The sequence below is a fragment of the Lutjanus erythropterus genome, chromosome 24 (genome assembly GCF_056507025.1).
Source record: "Lutjanus erythropterus isolate fLutEry1 chromosome 24, fLutEry1.hap2, whole genome shotgun sequence".
Classification (NCBI taxonomy): domain Eukaryota; kingdom Metazoa; phylum Chordata; class Actinopteri; order Lutjaniformes; family Lutjanidae; genus Lutjanus; species Lutjanus erythropterus.
The window spans coordinates 18,860,387-18,880,035 of NC_139340.1; the positions used below are offsets into that span (position 1 = coordinate 18,860,387).

At 41.8% G+C, this 19,649-nt stretch overlaps 1 protein-coding gene across 14 annotated transcripts in view; it reads left to right on the forward strand.

Annotated features, from left to right (window-relative positions):
- Nucleotides 1–18,702, forward strand: part of abi3bpb (ABI family, member 3 (NESH) binding protein b) — a 30,764-nt gene extending 12,062 nt beyond the window's left edge. Inside the window, exons 3-24 of one of the 14 annotated variants that reach the window (XM_084714041.1) lie at nt 780–848; nt 1,042–1,174; nt 2,351–2,532; nt 2,653–2,705; nt 3,471–3,510; nt 4,176–4,250; nt 4,714–4,788; nt 6,420–6,662; nt 7,716–7,793; nt 8,282–8,470; nt 9,843–9,908; nt 11,446–11,532; nt 13,131–13,199; nt 13,327–13,452; nt 13,668–13,757; nt 14,230–14,439; nt 14,588–14,693; nt 15,097–15,176; nt 15,663–15,692; nt 15,774–15,932; nt 16,019–16,141; nt 16,365–18,702. In XM_084714041.1, coding sequence (XP_084570167.1) covers nt 780–848; nt 1,042–1,174; nt 2,351–2,532; nt 2,653–2,705; nt 3,471–3,510; nt 4,176–4,250; nt 4,714–4,788; nt 6,420–6,662; nt 7,716–7,793; nt 8,282–8,470; nt 9,843–9,908; nt 11,446–11,532; nt 13,131–13,199; nt 13,327–13,452; nt 13,668–13,757; nt 14,230–14,439; nt 14,588–14,693; nt 15,097–15,176; nt 15,663–15,692; nt 15,774–15,932; nt 16,019–16,141; nt 16,365–16,480 — 2,399 coding nt within the window. In that variant the 3' untranslated portion in view covers nt 16,481–18,702. The remainder of the gene's footprint in view (nt 1–779; nt 849–1,041; nt 1,175–2,350; nt 2,533–2,652; nt 2,706–3,470; nt 3,511–4,175; nt 4,251–4,713; nt 4,789–6,419; nt 6,663–7,715; nt 7,794–8,281; nt 8,471–9,842; nt 9,909–11,445; nt 11,533–13,130; nt 13,200–13,326; nt 13,453–13,667; nt 13,758–14,229; nt 14,440–14,587; nt 14,694–15,096; nt 15,177–15,662; nt 15,693–15,773; nt 15,933–16,018; nt 16,142–16,364) is intronic. The other 13 variants (XM_084714043.1, XM_084714042.1, XM_084714044.1 and 10 more) reach the window with 13 other exon arrangements.
- The last annotated feature ends 947 nt before the right edge of the window (nt 18,703–19,649 follow it).

The window sequence follows — 19,649 nt, forward strand, 5'->3', positions numbered from 1 at the left end:
TCGAGCACAGAAACGTTTTGATTTGGATGAAAATTAGATTATTATGAAAACTGTTGCAGCTGTGAGTGTTTCAACATGTCGTCTCTGTGTTCTCTCTCTCTCTCTCTCTCTCTCTCTCTCTCTCTCTGTCTGTAATCGTTCACATGTGTGCGTCTGCTCTGGGGGTCGTTTTAATAGCCGCCATGACATCATCATCATCATCATCATCATCATCATCACGGCTGCACATTTCCATCACAAAGCGCAGCAGCATTCCTCACATGTTTCTGCCTCTCTGTATGAACATCTGTGTGGAGGACATGTTGTTCTGTAACAGAACACACCAAGTTAAAATCTCTGTCCACCAAACTTCACCCAAACTTTTACATTTTCTAAAACATCAGTGAGATAAATTCTTGGGGTTTTTGGTTCAGGACATTTTTCCAACATTTCCTCCATGACACATCAGAATACGTTTCATTCACCCGGGATCTGCGCTGAAGGTCGAACCAATACGATGTCTCACGTCACGTTTTTACTCAGTTTGACATCTGAGACGTGGATTTCTTTCTGAAATAAAGGCAGAAACATTTCCAGAGCAGCAGCAGCAGCAGCAGGTTTAAATTCTGACAGAGAGAAAAGAACAAATGTTAACAGTCAGATTTCCCAAATTAAAAGCAGAAGGACGTGTTTATGGTCGACACTTTTTATTCAGATAAATAAACAAAGAGACTGTTTCCCTCCATGTCTGAGATTAAATTAGAACCTGAAACTGAACCTGAGTCCACATTTTGTTTCAGACGCTGAGCCCAAGTACCTGGTGGCCGTCCAGCCAATCCCAGTCAACGACGTGAAGAAACACTGCACAGGTACGCCGACCGACCACTTCCTGTTTGGTTTTCAGTGCCAAGATTTCAAAAGGCCACACATGATTTACTCAAGTAGAAGTGCAGATACTTGTGTGAAAGTAAAAGTACTGATTCAACATATTTACTGCAGTAGAAATGATAGTGCTGTACCTGCTGACAGGATGTCTTACATTGTCCTCACCTGTGTCCACAGGGAAGGTGAACCTGGAGAAGCCGCTCCACCTGGTGATCGGCTCCGTCAGCCCGACGGCGGTGCTGCTGTCCTGGGGAAACTACCTGAAGACGCCCTACGAAGGGAACATCATGAACGAGTGCCTGGAGGACGGGTGAGAGACGACCGCTGGCGGTGGACGTCATAATTATAAGAAAACAGATCTTTTTATTATCGTTACACAACGTTGTGACACTTTGTAGGACCTTGTTTGTTCGCAGCAGACTGAGGCCTTCAGAAGTTGTACAGTCGAGAAAGAAAACGTGAAACCAGTCTGCTATTGATAAAAAAGACAGTTTGACTTGCTGTGTGGTAAAATATGAAATACGGCGGATCAGCTGTCAAACAAACAGGGTCACCTGCATCTTGAGGTTCCTCACATATGTTGATGATTTATCATAAAACCATTCATGTAAAGTCTTTCTCCCTTCAGACGACGGGACGTCTTTGGTTTGCAGAACATGAAAGATTTGACCTCCTTTCATGTGTATTTACAGGCACTGAGGAAACTTTTCCTCCAAAGTTTAACTTGTTTCTCTGCTCTCAGTGACAAATCACGTTGGCCAGCCAAGCCTTCGACCAATCAAGATGATGAATGGTTCGACTCAGAATCCTGAAATCTCTTGTGTTTGAATCGTCCGTGTGTGTTGAGTGATATTACACCGACTGGGACACACCAGCTCTCTTTTCCATCAGCTCTCGCTTTCTCCTGCCGCCAACAATCCATTTTTTTTCCTTCCCTGTCAAACAAGTTGGAGAAGCCGTCGGAAAGCTTGACCCGGGCGTCCTCTGCCACTCTGGGCATCTTATTAAAAGCTAATGTCAGCTCCTTCTGCCGAGTGTTTGGCTGCGGCCTCGCATTTTTTGGAGCCCCGCTCTGAAAAACACGACATGAGGGAGTGAAAGCGGAGATCGGCTGAGCTGCTCGCCAGAATTAACAAAACCTAAAGGGAGAAGCTGTTTCCACGCTGAGGTCACAGCGACTGAAGACGGCCAGAGAGAAACCACACAGGCTGGAGACGTGGTGTTGTTTGGTTTATGTCATTTGTTTGTTGTTCTCCGGCACCTTGAGGTCTTTGCTAGTCTGAAGAGCTCGATGTTAGCATGATGCTAAACTCCAGTTGCTGTCAAAGTCAACAAACTGTGCATAGGCACTGGTCAGAGACACTGATGAACTCATTTGTTTTTGAGTTCCAGGTGCAGCTGAAAACATTAACTGGTGGATAAAAAGGGAGCCAGGAGTCTGCTGGTGTTTATATGTGTGATTATAACTTTAACTTTCTGTCCTCAGGTTCTACACCATCCGCTACAGGGAGAGGAACCGCAAGTGGATCTATCAGACCTGCCCAACCAGCGACACGGTCATCGACAACCTGAAACCCAACACGCCCTACGAGTTCGGCGTCCGGTCCAACAAGGACGACCGCAGTGGCATGTGGAGCAAACCGGTCATCCACAACACCAACATGGGCAGTAAGGAGAGCTTTTTCATGAAGTCTGAGACTTTTTACAGACTGTCACAGGACAGTTTGACATGTTTTAATAGCACATGTGCACGCACTGAATTTCTTCCATTTTTTCTGGATTCCTCAGATAAGAACGCACAGAAGCCGTACAAGCTGCGTAATACTCTCGCCAAGCCGATGGTGAGTAACCTGCTGACTGTTCATTTTAATCAGTTAACCCCTTCAGCTCTGCCTGGACGCCCAAGTCCTCCGCTGACGTTCCTCTTTCAGAGTCTGAAGCGAAACTCAGTCTAAAAGTTCTAAAGTTCTGTAGACACTGATATCAAACGAAACTAAAAGGCCTAAGAGTTCAATTTTATCTCCATTATTCTTGCAACATTACAACTATTTTTTCAAAATATTATGAATTTATCCTTAAAAATGTCGTGTTTTTTTAAAGAATGCTGCTTTCTGCAGCTTCAGAGTTAAAGAACCTCACAGAACCGTGACTTCATACGTCTCTGTCACGTTTCTCTTCCTGTGGGCCCCTCTGCACGTCCCGCGCTCTCAGCACATGTATGTGGCATGAAACATGTATGACGTGGAGTTCCCAGCAGGCCGGCGGGTCGGCGCGTCTGTTCTTAAAGGGGTCAGAGGTCGAGGTGGAGTGAGAGTCTGCACACACGTCCTGTTTCACAGCAGATTTCTCACCTGCAGCGTGTTGAAACAGGCTCACAGTTTATTCACAGTTCGGTCTGATCTATGGAAGCCCACAACTGCCAATATTAAAACCAAACATTTCATTTTATGTCCATGTGAAATAAAATTTAGTTACATTTTATTTTATTCAAGTTTAATTAGATTTTATTGACTTGATTTATGTTTGACTTTCAAAAATTTTCTCTGTTCTTTTGTCAACTGTTTTTATTTTTGATGAGGCTGAAGTGAATATTTTTTGTTTTTCAGAAGCCTCTCGGTCCACACGCTCTCTTCCCTCCTCGTCTTGGTAAGCTTTGTGATTTCTTTCATTTTATTTTCAGTATTACTGAACCTGTTCAGGCAGCGTTTGTTGCTGCTCAGTCATTATTTCTGCCCGACATTATTAAAGGAATCTGTTTAATAGCCGTGCAGGTCCGTACAGTCGGTTCATGCCGGACTGTTTGTGTTTGATCCACCTCCATCTGTTATCAGAGGTGATGGTATTTAAAAAAGAAAAAAGAGAATTAAAGCTCCGACAGACGTCACTACATGTTCAGGCTGGTTTCAAACTCTCTCAGTGTGCAGAAGAGAAAGTTTCATGAACTTCAAGCACTTTACTAACAATTTTATCACCAGTTAACTTCTTGATTTGACTGATTAGTTATTTTATGAGACAAAGAGTCTCACAGCTTGTCCAGTCTGATCGGGGGTCGAACCCAAAGATGTTCACATGACGGTGACTTTAATCCAGGAAATAACCTGCAGGATCCATCAAAAATCTAAATATTATCAATCACTGTGACACAGGAGCAGCTGTTGGCCCTTACAGCTACCTGTAGTTTCATTTTGTACATTTTTAATGCAGAAAACCCACATAAATCTCCAGACAGAACATGACTTTGCACTTTACTGTACCTTTTTTAAACTGTGTGGTTTTATTTTATTTTCTGTGATGTGTCGACTCGTTCGCAGCTCTGCACAACCGGACTCGAGTCTCTTCTCTGCTCAAAAACCCGTCTTTCCCCGGAGCTCCTCGCACTTCCTTTGGTGATTATTTCTTCTTCTTTCCTCCACACACACACACACACACACACACATCACTTCCTCTCACCTCCCTGCAGGGCTGCAGAGACATTTTGATGTCCACAGTTTCCTGGTCGGGTTTGACTGATTGGAAAAGTCTCAACTGAATGTCTGAAAACAACTGTGAATATTAATAAGAGGATAAAAAAAATGCAAACTGCTGCACGTTTTAAAAAAAGCTGCTGCAGATTTAGTCATCTTTTTCCCTGGTGAATTACAGTTAGCAAAAAACAAATAAATAAAAATTACGGAGCCAAGAAAGGTGTTAATATTCAAAGAAAAAACGTTTTTTTGTCACAATATTATTCCCTGCTAAAGAACACATCAGTCAAACCCGGCTGATTCTTTTAAACTGTTTTTTTTTTCTATTCTTCTTTTACCACTTTCATTTTTATTTCTTCTAAACCAAACATATTATTTCCCACAGCGCCGCCTGAGAGCCATCAAGAAACTTTACCTCTGCCCGGCTCTGCTGAGCCTAAATGGCCTCACGTGTCACTCGGTAACAAGAAAGACGCTCTTATTTTTGTGATCACCAGCTTTATTCGCAGCCTGTCTTTACCTGCTTCGGCTGAGCCCCGTGATGCACTTGAGAGGGGGCGGGGTCTGGGACGTGCAGCTGTTGTGATTGGCTGCATGCTAGCATGCCTTGAGCCCAGTTAGAAAGTCGATACGAGGCGTGGAGATGATGTCACGGGAGGTCAGTCGCGCTACGAGTAAGTTCACTTTGCCCCGCCCACCCTGAGCGCAGCCACGGCTAGTTTTTCAACCACGCTGCTGAAGGTCATGTGACTGCAGTGATGCTTCATTTGTGCATCTGAAGCCGTCAGTTTTCTTCTTCTGCTTTTTTCTTCTTTCACCCTAAAATGTTCTTACAGTCTGTCTCTTCTACCTTTCCTCAAACTTCCATATTTATTTTTGTCTCCTCAGTTTCTGTTTCTTCTATCACTTCTGTAAAAATAGAAATAACCTCTGTGCAGAAATACTCTGTTACAAGTAAAAGTTCTGCATTATGAATCTTGCTTTAGTAAAAATACCAAAGTATTGGCATCAAATATACTTAAAGTACCAAAAGTGTCTGTAACCTGTTCGATTATAGATGCAAAACAATGCATTTCCAAGTTTAGAAGATCGTGTCTCCCCCCTCATTATGCCTCACATTGGTTTAGTCTGCTGGAAAATTTGGGTTTAAATCAAGGTTCAAAACATTTGAGCGAAGTTTAACAGCAGCAGCAGTCAGTGAGTTGTGACATGAGAAGTAGTGACATCTGGGTGAAAAAATCACCTATATGACTTGAAAAATATATTTTTTCTTTAGCAGTCATTTTGCATTTCAGAGGCCCAATCTATAAATCTAACTATTATGCATCTATTAATTCTACCTCCTGTGTTTGTCTGTCCATCTGTCCCCGTCCTCAGTCCTCACTGTGCTTCATGAAGTCGTTCGATCAGTTGCATGACAGGACTGCATGTCAGCCAGTTCAGACGCAGACGTTGTTGGACTTTCCCTCCAGGGAAAGACGACACAAGTCGTTCTGCAAAAATCTCTAAACTCCTGTCCCCCTCCGTCTGTCTCTCTGCAAGTACCATGTCTTCTGGACTTTTCTGTATTTCTATGAGGTACGAGATTATGGGACCAAAACCGAATCCTTTGGGAAACTTATTTGAAAATGGGGCTGGGTATCATATGATTTTTAGTTTTGATAATATCACCATTGTGATACCAGACTTTCTAGAGAATACTGAACTGGTAGTTTTTAAGATACTTTTACCTGACAAACAAAAAGGTACTTTCCCTAAATAAAATGTAGTATTAAAATATAATGATTTTATTAGACATTCAGTGCAAATTTTTGGTACTTGACTGTTACAGAGTTAAGTTTTGGTTTGTACCAAAAAAACATTGATACTCAGTCCTGTTTGAAAGAAAATTAAAAAGATTTCCAAACTTTGAAGACATGTATGTGGTGACTGTCATTTCTCTGTAAAAACTGGAGACGATGAGACGAATCAAAATACATGTCTGTTTGATTTAAAATACAGTTGATCCATCATCAGTCGACCTAAAACAAAGATCTGGTGTCTTAAATCAGACTCCCATGATCACGGTACCTCTCTCCTCTCTCACCCCAGACAAAGGAAACTCTGTAAAAAACGACAGCGACCGAGCAGCGGATCGTCTTCCTGCCCTCCCAACTACTAACTCCCAACTCCTGCCAACCAAAGCCCCTCCCACCACCACCACCACCACCACCACCACCACCACCACCACCACAGCCTCCCCCCTCCTTAAATTACCCTCCAATGGCGACTCACGTCAGGGGCAGACTACTAAGGCGCCCACTAATGCCCCCGGGAAGCCTCATAACCCAGATGGTAATTTGCACCTACCAACTTCCCTTTTTTTATTTTAAAGTTTGTGAAGCAGTCGGCACGTTCTGGAAAAGTGAAGCTGAAGCCTGTTAGAAATCAGTTTGTGGTTCCGCAGCAGCTGTTTGGATTAAAGTAAATTAAGTAAAGCACCTGCAGAGGCAGAAGACAATTAGAAATAAGCCCCTTGATATTTAAAGGAATGCTACTGTGTCTCTACTGGGTCTCTACTCTCTTTATGACTTCCATGAAAATAAGGGTGTCATCTGCAAACAATTAGACTTTAATGCCAGGCTGTTGTCAATTAGCTGCTGTTTTGTGTTTGAGAATCACCAAAATGTGTCTCTTACACAACCAAACCTTCCTTCTGAGAGAACCTCCAGCGTCTTTGGCCTTTTTGCTGAATGTCAAGTGATTTAAACACAAAAAAGGTGATTCTTTGTCTTTGTGTTGTTAATAAGTTTAATGGGCTTCCTGTAGGACCTCCATGACAGGAATTAAAGACTTTGTTGGTATCAGTTCACTGCTGTTTTATAGTTTGAACCTAAAAGTTTAACAGGGTAATGATAGTGTCATCTGCAAACAGTTTTACTCTGAGGGTCAAACTGCTGTCAGCGACTGATTTATAATTTAGAGGCACCATTTGCATTTTAGGATGGCTGTTAAAATGCCAAAGATTTCTTTGGAAAGTTGCAATGCATACATTATTTGTATTTATTTTAACATTATTGCACAGTAATAAGTGTGACTGTTTGTCAGAGCAAGAAATATGAGTGTCATCTACAAACAGTTAACATGCCTTTAAAACTTTCCATATTCACTCCCCAGTTTCTCATCATACTTTCTTTTTCTATAATGACAAAACACTCTGCTTGTTAGTCGAGACCCTCCAAAATAATACGAATGTCATCTGCAAACACTTTTTTATGATGAATGTCCAGGCTGTTGTTATAAAAATATTATTTCTCATTTGAATTTTAATTCCACAGGTTGTGGATCATCTGTTGAAGCAAAAAATGTCAGGTCTTCAAAGCATTAAACCTTTTCTTTCCCACACAGCTTTCGGCAAATCACAGGACGGATCATCGCTGCTGAGAACAGCTCTGGCCAATGAGAAAGCCAAAACTAACAACTGGGGTAAAAATGACCTCATGTTGCTTCCTGTATCTTGCAATCAAAGGCAGTCTTGCTCTTTCTGTCGTTGTCTGCTGACATTCTGCAACCATCTTGTTCCTTTAAGCTTCCAGATCAATTTGCAGTGACGTTTTTGTCCACAGGAATGGCTGCTCGCTCCAGGAGTTGCACCATTTAAACACATTTCATCCAACATGGCCTCCAATGTCTGCATGCGGCACACAATCTTACAGTCATGGTTGCGTCATCAAAACTCATCACCAGCTTAAATGACTGTGGTTTCCCAAGATTGTGAGCGCTTAAAGACTTCTCATGATCCCATCGATTTCATTTGTTAATAGAATTACATTGAATTTAATGGTCCATTACAGTTAAAACTTCCATCACTAACATCACTGCTCAGGGCTGCTGCAAGCTCGCTTCACTGGCAACGTAGTCAAACACAAGATCAGATTGTAACTCAGGCCCTGCAACTGTTTTTGATCTTTTAGGTCAAGGCAGCAAAAGAAATCTCTCCCCGTCACTGCCTTTTCAGCCTTACAACCCGGCAGCTACCCCGGTTGTCAGATCCATGAGGCCTGCATCAAGAAACCCCCTCTTTCCCTTCTCTAGTGGCCCAAGACAGCCTTACCCTTCCTCTAGAGCCAGTAACTCATCCCCGACCTCTGGGATACTCGGGGGTAAATCCTCCTGTTTCTTCTTGCATTATTTTAAATGTGCTCCCTCCACCAGCTGATTTCTCTCTCTTCAGCGTAACCTTTAAAGACTGCAGGTGTCAGTGAGAAAATTTGTTTTCTTAAATTAGTTATTGTGTCCTCAAGTTGCTAATTTGTTTGCTTAATATACAGTTTAGGTCTGTAAATTACTAATAATTGTTCAAAATGGTGTTAAATTGGTTCCTGAATCAGGGTCATACTGTTTGGGCTTTAGTTATTTTAAACTTTAATTAAAATATCTTTCAGTAACAATTAAAATATGTTTGTGGTTCTAAAATGTTTTCGAAAACATCCGACTTGTCAGTAAACCAGATCTTTGTGACTTTGGTGGAAATCAGAGCGTCATCTGCAAACAGTTTGAACACATTTATTAATCTTTCTTTTGACACCTCCGTATGCGCTTTCAGCTTTTTCAAGGATAAATATCCACGCTGTTGTTGGAAAAATATTATTTCTCATTTTAATTTTTAATTCCACGGGTTGAGGACCATCTGTTTGTGCAAAAAATGTAAGATCTCCGTAGCGTTAAACCTTCTCTTTCCCACGCAGCATTTGATCTCGGTTAATTTTTGGTTAAGTTAAAATTGTATTACTGCATCATTTATTAATTCAAAGCAACAATTAAGCTATTGTAAGGCATGCATGAAAGAAAGAGGGTGCATAAATTGATCATCTGAAGGAACAATTTATGAAGAACGTTCCTCCTGACACCCACCAGGCTTTGCAGAGCTCAGATATCATATTTGCAGACTTGGTTTCAGCTTCTTCAGTCTCACACTCAGGTGAAGCTGCTGACTTTGGGCTTTTGGTGTCGACGTCACTGGATCCTGGTTCTGCATTTGATGAATTACAATCAAATTAAATTCTTTCCATTTCAAAGGAGAAAAAAAATCCCAACAGGTCGAGTTTGTCTCCACACTGTTGTTCACGTCTCATGAAGCCCCTTCTGTTTTTAACACTTTGACTGTTTTTGCCTTTTTGTTTGCTGACTTACGTTCTTTCAGATTCACTTTGTGTCTTGTTTTGAATGAACCTCACACTTCAACAACCAAACGAGTCTGTTTTATGTTTGATTACCTAAAGTTTATTGACGTGATCAGAAAATATGGCAGACTCAGTCTCAGAGTGTAATCTGTCAGTGGAATAAACTTTAAAATATCTTGAAATCTGAAAAAGATTCCCCAAAAGAAGTTAATTCATCGGATCTCATAGTGTTTTACAAAAGGTTCTCATGAAAGTGAAGGTTCCCACAGGACTTGAGTGGTTGTTCTCGTGTCGGGTTCAGTTCTCAGAGACGGTTCCTTTCCCTTCGTAACACTTGGTTCTCTCCCAACAGTAAACGGACAGCCACACCGGGGCTTTTCCCCACCTAAACCAGCCTTATGGTCCAGACCTCCACTGGGTAAAACAAACAAACAAAAAGACCTCGTTTGTCTTTTCGTGTTCCATCATTAACCCTTCAGTCGCTTTTGCAGCATCTTCACCTCCACTGCAGCTCATGTTGGTGTTTTTGTCTCCATCCATTTAATACTTTTGTGTTCATCCATCCATCCGTCATCCATCCATCCGTCCGTTGGTCTGTCCGTCCATGTTGCCTTTCGTCCGACATGTTTGTTGTCTCGACTCGAGCTTCTGCAGGTGTTCAGCGCAGCTTCTGGCAAAAGGCCTTCTTCAAATAATCAAGTGGATGTTGGAGTTGGAGCTTGATTATTTGAGTTGGTTACATAAGTCCAGTAACAGCAGCAGATTATGTCACTGTGTGCTCCATGTGCTGCTGCTGCTGGTGGTGGGGGGACGTTTGACCGTCTGGGTTTCAGCTTGTAGAGAATCTTTGGAAACTCGACCACTTCACTGTCTCAGATTGCTGCTTATTACACAAAAATATACAAGGAAAAGTTTTATTTTTCTAAACTTTCAAAACAGTAGTTTGACAAAAATAAAAAATACTGAACCTCTGGACCTTTAATAACCATCTCTCAGTCGGTCCAACTCAAGTTTTTTTGTTCCATTCATTGAAAAACAATGAAGCTGAAAGCTTTAAAAAATGAGTGTGTGAATGTTGGATTAAGACTGAGAGTCAAGGTTTTTATTATTATTATTGGTAGGTTTATTTTGTCTTGATACGTCTTTCACATGATTTGTCTTGTTAGGTCTTTGTTGTCTTAAGTTCTTTTTCTTCTTGTTTTTTCATCCCTTACATTGTTTTCAGTTTAGTTATGTCTTTTTTGCTTTTTACATTGTTTTTCCTGTAGTTATGTCTTTTTCATTTTATTACGCTGTTTTTAATCTTTTCCTGTCTTTTTTGTCTTTAACGTCATTTTTCATAGTTGCGTCTTTTTTATTTTATTACATTGTTTTTAGTTTTTTTTATATCCTTTTAGTTTTTTTCCGTCGTTTTTCATACAGGTACTTTTTTCCATTGTTTTGAAGACATCCATCATCCTCCAACCACAAATAACAAACACAACATTTAGTTTGCACAAAAGTGAGATCTTGAATCTTCCCTGTTGGGGAAGAACTTGTCTGCAGCTGCCTGAATGTGTCCAAACTTTACAGATCCAATGATAACGTGGACCGGACCACCTTCAGATGTGGCCTGGACGATCCATTCTGATCGGCTCAGACAATGATTTGATTTTTAAATCACAGATTCTTGTTTTACATTGTGCATGTCATGGTGTGCATGGTCGTCCTGCGCAGTGGGCATGAGCTGGTTTATGGTGTCTCCCATTGGTCTTTTGTCTTATATGTTACCATCAAGATCCAGAACTTTTTTGGCCTGAAATACCTCGACTTTGTGGTAAAAAAAAAAAAAATGCAAAACAGTGGAATGCTCGATGGCATCAGTGATCGAGAGTTCAGATAATCCCAACGGTTTAGTTGAAAACGAGTGTTAAAGACAGAGCCCAGTTTTAATTTCAGTGCCTCTCCTGCTGCAGTGAACAACTCTTTACTGGAGGACAAGAAGTCTGAATTCCCCGAGGTGTTTGGCCGCTCAAGTCCCACCATTGAAGAGCGGTTTTATGGTTGGTAAAGGCATGAGTTTCGCCTGTCTGCACCCAGAACTTGCCCGTGCCGTATGCTGACTGGCGCTTCAGTTGCTCTTCACTGCCAAGACTGCATGGTTTGGTCATGTTAAGTGTCCAAATCTTTAAAAGGATTACGAAAACAAATATCGACCGTCAGCTTGAAAGCTTTGGCCAGAAGCTTCGGTGGAGCCTGTGGAAAATACTCTCCCTTTTCGGAAAGTATGTGCTCCAATGATCGTTAGCTTACTTTGCAGAGCTTTGCGCTTTTTCTCGCCGCAGAAATTGAAAGAAGAAACTGTTTCTGGTTCCCCTGTGATGAACCTGGCATCCGGATCGGACCTTTTGAGTCGTTCTAGTCCTTTTTAAACGCTCCGTCCAGGGTCCACGTGCTTCAGCCTTTGCTTCTTGCTTGATTGCGAGCATTGTAAGCGCGATGAGCTTCAGACATGTTGCTGCAGAGATGCTGTGTTTACAGAAGCCTCACGCAACCAGGACAGCATGGCGTGCATCGAGCAATTTTCATCAGAATGTGGAAACCACTGTTTGCTTTTTATTGCAGGATTGTTTGTGTGTGAAAAGAGAAAATCATACCAATATTTATTTCATTTAGTCTTGCACTGTAATCACGAGGCCTCGCTGAACATAGACTGTAATTACACCACAATTTCCACTATGACCTCCCAGTACAAAGTACTCCTTTGAATCAAGATTGTACATCTAATGGTTCCACATTTTGTTGACACTGAACTCTTAATTTATGTCCAACTATTCAAGAATAATAGAAGCTTAACCCAAGAAAGCAAAAGACGTCTTTGAAGCCCAAATAATTTTTAAAAAGAACAGCAAATATTCACCAAAGCTCAGCACCACAGGCAGCCTGGCGTCTTTTCTGCCTTCATACATATTTACATGTAACTGACTGAAAGGAATGCGTCTGTATTGTTTCATGTTAAGAGCTAAAAAGTTTCAGGACTCCATCATCTTTCATGTTTCTGGCTTTGCGTTTATTCCATTTAGTTTTGGAACTGGATCAATTCCTTGATTGTGAAGAATTTTTGGCTTCCCCTTAAATGAGAGAAGGGGGGTGTAATTGGCTGCAGGTTCTGGACTTTTAGTCCGTGGTGGATTTTAGAAAAACACACACAGATTACATGGGATTGTTCATGTTTTCAGGTTCATTTGGCATTTGGAAATGGGTATCGAGTTCTACTTTAGAAAAAAAGAAAGATTTTCCAGGAGATTAGAGAGCACCTAGCTAGAAAATAGAGCCAAAGTCACTGTTAAAGCTTCAACGTTTGCCTTATTTAGACAGAAACTGTCCACAGACGAAACATGCCTGAATCTGATTTACAGCAGAGACATTTCTGTTGTGTAACATTCAGAAACTTCTGTTGATGGTAGTAAAAAGGAGTGTTCCACTGTTTTACATTCATTCATGAGTAAAAACATCTTTGAGTCCTCTGCTAGATGTTTTTGTTGGTTTCAACTCTGATTAGAAGGTTAAAGATTGAGAGGAACCATCAAGAATCACCTTATAATTAATAAAGATGATAAATAATTACTATGGATAATGTTTGATATATTTTTTTTTCCAGGATCTCCTGCTCGCCCGTCCATACCAATCAACAAGAAGTCAAACTTGGTGGGGAAACCTGGAGAAACAGGTCAGAAGAGTTGAAAAATGATGAACAATAAACTAGATATCTTCGCTCCAAAGCATATTTTCAAATCCCAATTCTATTTTTTCTTGAGAATAAACAATTGTTTGGTTGTTTATGTGTTGTGCATTAGACAAAGTGAATAACTTTAAGCAGACGGACAAGTTGCCGATCCTGAAGCCCAAAGCGCCGCCAGCAACCGCGAAGCCAACCAAACAGGAACGGAAACAGACCACAACCACAGTGCCGACAACAGCTGGTACGATGATTTCCACTTCATTTTCTGCAGAAGCATCACATCATCAGTCGGCATCACTTTGAAGTTGGCTAACGTTGGTACACGGCACTTAATCAAAAGATGCAGAGAGTACTAAGAGATACAGTTACCTTGGTGTCTTTAACCAATGGGATCATTTGTTGGAAAGGTGAGAATTTCCATTCTAAAATTGCATCTGTTCACGTTTGTTTATTTAGCCAGTCGACAGGAAAGCTGGGAGGACTCCGAGCTTTTCAAACCACAGCCATCTTCTGACGTTGATGCCCTGGGCAAGAAACGCTACACAGGTGAGTGGACACATATGACTCAGTAAACATGTTTGTTACTGCAGTAGAAGCACAGATTCGATTTGTTTACAGGATCTGAAATGTCCTCGAAGTGTAAAAGTAAAAAGTCGTCCTCTGACAGACATTACTGTTTCTGTGCAAAGACAACTGACCTAACCTTTTCTCCACCAGAGTCTCCCTGTCTGTCTGATTCTCACGTCTTTTACTGTTTTCATCTCACATCTTGTTATGTTGTTTTTGTCTTTTTGCATCATTTGCATCTTAAAAGTTTAAATACTCAAGTAAAATACAGATACCTGAAAAATGTACTTATGTACAGTGAAAAAGTATTAGTACTTAGTTACTTCCCACCTCTGCACACAACGTTTCGACTGTGACTTTAATTTGGATCTGAAACTGGTGGTGTTGGTTCCTTGCTCTAATCAGTCCCTTCCTCCTCTTCCTCCTCTTCCTCCTCCTCCTCCTCCCACAGCGCCTCACGTCATCTACCAAACGGGAAAGAAACCGGACGAGCCTTGCTCCATCACCTCCTCCCTCAACTACTTCCCTGAAGATGAACCTGGTGAGGCAAACGTGACGGCTCCGCCCAAGTCTCCGCCCTCAAACCTCACCGTGGTGACGGTGGAGGGATGCCCGTCCTTCATCATCCTGGACTGGGAGAAAACGGACAACGACACCACAGGTACGAAGCAGTTCGCTTAAAACATGTTCAAAGAACGAGATCGCGTAGGGAAAGGTTGGGATGTATGCAAGAACTTGTTGAGGTTTTGTTTGTACAATCTTAGAGAACATTTTTGCGGTACCCCATGACTGTGTTGTTCTCTTGTCAGAGTATGAAGTCATCTCGACCGCTAAAGGACCCGACGGCGAGCAGGTTTCCATCCTGACCACCAACCAGACACACACCGCCGTGGAGAACCTCAAACCTGAGAGCAGGTGTGTTTGACGTGCAATTCACCGTCACATCCGTTCAGTTTTGTTTTTTACGTCCTGCTGTGAGAGGCCTGATCGCCTCCACACACAGGACGTCTGCTGCACCTCCTGAAATACGTCTCACTTCTTCTCGTGAGCGTTACCACCTGAAAGAAACGTCGTCTGTCTCCCGCTCGGGCCGCGCTCAAGCTGTCCAAACACGCAGAGGCAGCCGAGCGATTACAGAGCCGAGCCGAGCGTCGCGGCCAGACGCTCAGAGCGTAAAAATAAGCGGAGTTTGTCCGTCACGCTCACTGAGGTTTTAATGAGCCTGGATATGGGAGAACTATTTGGTGTGAAGTGAAGGACGGTGGTTCTGTTCTCCCGTTTCATGATTTGTTCTCTCCTTCCATCTGTGTCTCCATAGTTACGAGTTCAAGGTGAAACCAAAGAACGAGCTGGGTGAGGGTCCTCCCAGTGAACCGGTGTCCTTCAACACGGAGTCAGGTACAGTACGGCTCGACTCTGGATAATCCAGTTTTGTTTGGATGTTTTTAGATCGGTCTTTTCTTTCACAGAACCAATGATGGCTTTAGTTATCGTGTGATGATACGACAGGAATGGAGGTCATATTATCGTTTTCATTAGTTAAAATAAAATTGAGAGAGGATGAGCCCCTAGTTTGTAGAAGCAGCAGGAGTTCTGAAGAATTGTCCTGCTGTGGACAGAATCAGCAGCAAAACTTATTTTACGCTATATTTAGAATATTTTCACCACTTCAACCTGCTGTCAGACAGACTGTTCTGATGGGAAACCACCATTATATAAGACAAATATCACTCAAACCAACCAAACTGCACTGGTGAAATCCGTCATTTTACCTCACAGAACACAGTTGGTCTGTCGCTGCTTCCATCCGTTTGCTTGTTTGTGTTGTATGCCTGCAGTAAAGGTCTTAAACTCTCTTTTCTTTTCGTCATTTCCTTTCTTTAGCCGACCCGCGGGTCAGCGAGAACGTTTCAGGTAAGATTAATTAACACCTCACTGCCTTCCACATGACTTTGGTCGTCTGTACAGTGTAGTCACACCGTCTCGTCTCTGCAGGAAAAGACGCCATCTGGACTCAGTTCCCCTTCAAGACGGACTCGTACTCTGACTGCCACGGTAAACAGTACGTGAAGAGGACCTGGTACCGCAAGTTTGTCGGCGTCCAGCTGTGCAACTCGCTCCGGTACAAGATCTACCTGAGCGACTCGCTCAACGGTCAGTTCAGTTTACATTTTCAGGCTCATTTGAGAGTTTATTTTATCTTGGTGCTGATCCATCTCTGTTTTTTTTTTCCTGTGCAGGTAAATTCCACAACATCGGAGATCAGACTGGCTTCGGGGAGGATCACTGTCAGTTCGTCGACTCGTTCCTGGATGGAAGAACAGGCAGGCAGCTCAGAGCCGACCAGCTACCAGCCAGACCCGGTAAACACTCGATTTCATACATTCCTGGCAGGTGTTTGAAGAGTATTTTCTCAGCTGTGGTTATTCTGGCAGTGTGAAACCCGACATGCACTGACACTCACTGTGAACAGAGAATGGAACCTTAAAGGGCAGGAAAGAAAGATGGAAAATGACAAAAAAGATATAAAAGTTGAAAATGATATAAAAGACGTAACAAGGTCTTGTTTTGTTTTTTCTCCTCCAGGTTTCTACCGAGCCATGCGTCAGGAGCCCGTCCACTTCGGCCAGATAGGAGGACACTCCCACGTCAACTACGTCTCATGGTACGAGTGCGGAACGCCCATCCCCGGCAAATGGTGAACAGACCGAGTGGTTCTCGGAGGAGCCCAGAGGAGGAATCGTCGCCCAGGCTGGGATGGCAACAACAGCAGGGGTGCTCGCCTCTGAACTGCCTCACCTTTCCCAGTGCTGTAAAAACATGTACAGGACATACTCGTCAGGGAATTAGTAACGAGAGAGCATTTTTTAAAAAAATATGTAATAGCAAACATGCCTCGTCTTTACTATTTATCAAGCAACAAGGCTAAACTGGTAGAAGAACAGGAAGATACGTGGAGGTTTGGTTACTCTCTGCAGTGTGGGGGAGTGGCCAACTCACGCTAGATATTATATTTTATTTTGTGTTAAAATAATGGGAAGCTGGCTCCCTGGAATACTATTTTCATAACTTGTGAGATGTTATTTATCAAAAGGTCTTTGATTACATTTCTTCACGACGTCCAACAGGCGAGAAGTCGCAGGAGTTTTTTTGGGATGCGATGCTTCTGCTGCTCCTCCGGTGTCGATGTTCCAGACATGTTGCTCGTTTTCAGTCGAGCTCAAGCAAAAGTTTTTAAAAGCGCAACCGTAAAGAATAGAGGTCTATGCATTCATTACTGGGAGCTGACCAGTAAAACCAGTCTCCTGCTGGCGGCTGTGAAGCAGATTAGTGTCTTAGAAGGGCTGCTCGATGTGGAGAATGTGTCATAAACTTGCTGGATATTGCGATTTTTCTGCCTCATGCATGTACATGACTAAACCCTGAGAATAATTTAAACTGTAAGACGACAATATCAACAGAATTTTACAAAGTTTGTGTGTATTCATCAATATTTTGTTCTGGTCCATTGACTTCACACACTCCAGGCTAACTTATCCTCTAGCTTCGTGAATATCTGCGGTTTACTGTTAACATACAACAAAGCCCTGATGTTCAGTGCTTCAAACCTCCATTTTTTTTCCACTTCCTCGTCAGAACATGTCTTGTACCAAAGTGCTGCTTCCGCGGAAACTAGCCGGCTGGAGGCTCCTTCACTTGCAATTTGCACAACAGAAATGTATTTATATGTATATGGAGAGAATGTATTTTTTTCAATACATTTTTGCAGATGCATTTCCTTCATCATGGTCTTTTTTTTCCCTTTACTGTACTATAATGTGCTCTTCTTCTTGTTGCCTCCTGCTAAAGCAGGACGAGAAGCTAACGATGCAGCCTGTTAGTTAGCAATTGTAGAAATTATTTCTAAAAGAAAAAATTCAAACAGCCTTCTTTAAATTTTAGCAAACAAATCTGTCTCACATAACTTGAACAGACCTTAACTTGAAAATATCTGCTTTCTGGTTGGTAGGCGACATTTAAGGCGGGAAAACGAATGACTGAAATGTGCGGAAAGGGAAGCTAATCATGTAGCCTGATTGCCAGTAAATCCAGAAATATCTGTGTTTGAGAAGCCTCCATCTTTCTTTTACCAGCCAAATCTGATTGATACACGAGACCACAACATTTGTTACTTAACACTCAGCTAATGTGATGTTTCCATCTTAAAAAGTTGCTGTAAAATTTGCCTCTTACGTGACGAGATCTTCAACACTCTTCAGCTAACGGATTTTATGAACTTTGGTAAGCTAACGATGCAGCTCATTTGTAGCCTGGTGCATATTTTAAGTGTTAGCAGTGCTAGCAAGGGCTGACAAATCATGGTGCACTTTTCCTAGCGTCTTTAAGGTAGAAAAAAAGACATACTAAATGTTGCTTAAGTGATAAAAAAGACTGAGGACAGGGTGGTTAGCTAACCACAGCTGCTCAGTGGCTAACAAATTCTAAACTATTTGCTTTTTACCAAAAATATCCGATTTATGGGAGAGCTAATATTTACAGCAGGCGTTCATTAAGTTAGTTAACGGAAGAATTTTGAAAATACAGATTCACAGAAAGTTAGGCAATGATTTTCATTTAAGGTGGAAAAATGTTGTCATGTGGATGTAAAGTAACAAATTTTAGTGACTGAAACGTCCATGAAACACAGTATGCTAGTCCTAGATTGGGGCTACAAGCTAACGTGCTAACCGTGCTTTGTAATCGTCTTAAACAGTTGTTCTTGCTTGTGGCTGCTATTAATTTCCCGTCCTGCCACCGACCCTCACCACACCCACCACACGAGTAGAGGAACACTTTATTGCGGTGGTGGGTTCTCCGTGCGGGTCTACACGATGACTGAATGCTGTTTCCTGAACATTAAACTGTACTGTGCCTTTAACTTTCAGCTGGAGCCCTGACTGTACTCATGCATAGAACCCATTATCATAAAACAGGGACAGTCATTTAGAACAGAAGAGTGAGAACGTACGTCACCATGAGGCTGTGCTGTTGATGTTTTTATACATACGTTTGTTTCTATATTGATTTTAAACAATAAAGAAGTTTTGATTCGTTTTTTTGTAAAAAAACAAATGTCTTTGTTGTTTCTTTTATTCAGACCAAATAAATAACAGATTAAATTAAACAAGTTTAAGTACCACACTCTGCAAAATAAGGGTTCTTCCTGATGGGCTGGGGTTCTACTCAGAACCAATTTGATTATGAAGAACCCTTTTCTTTAAGAAAGGGAGAAAGGGGGAACTCTTTTTGGAAGAGAAAGTTCTTCAGGGATCATTGAGATCCTTGAAGAACTCTTTCATCAATTGCTCTTTGTAACAAAATATAAATGGGTTCTTGGTAGAACCCTGTGGGTGTGTTCTAGATGAAACACTTGGAATATAAAAGTTTTTTAGAAGAACCCTGTGGGTGTGTTCTTAATGAAGGGTTCTCACTAGAACCCGTGATTGCGTTATAACTAAAACCTTTGGATTATACAGAGTTCATGGTAGAACCTGCTGGGTTTGTTCTAGAAAGATGTTCTAGACTCTTGGAATATAAAAGGGTTTTCAGTAGAACCCTCTGGGTGGGTTTGAGATATTAAATGTTGGAATATAAAAGGGTTCTCGTTAGAATCTGTTCTGGACGCGTTCTAGATGAAGCCCTTGTAATATAAAAAGAAGTTCTTGGTAAAATCTCCTGGGCAGGTTTGCTTCAGAACCCTTAATTGAGTGGAACTGTTCTGTATAGGTTCTATATTTCTGGGTGGAACCTTTACACCATAGAAGGGTTCTCTGTAGAACCTCACACAGGGGCTCCTGTATAAAACCTTTCACAGCCTGTTCTGTGACTCTG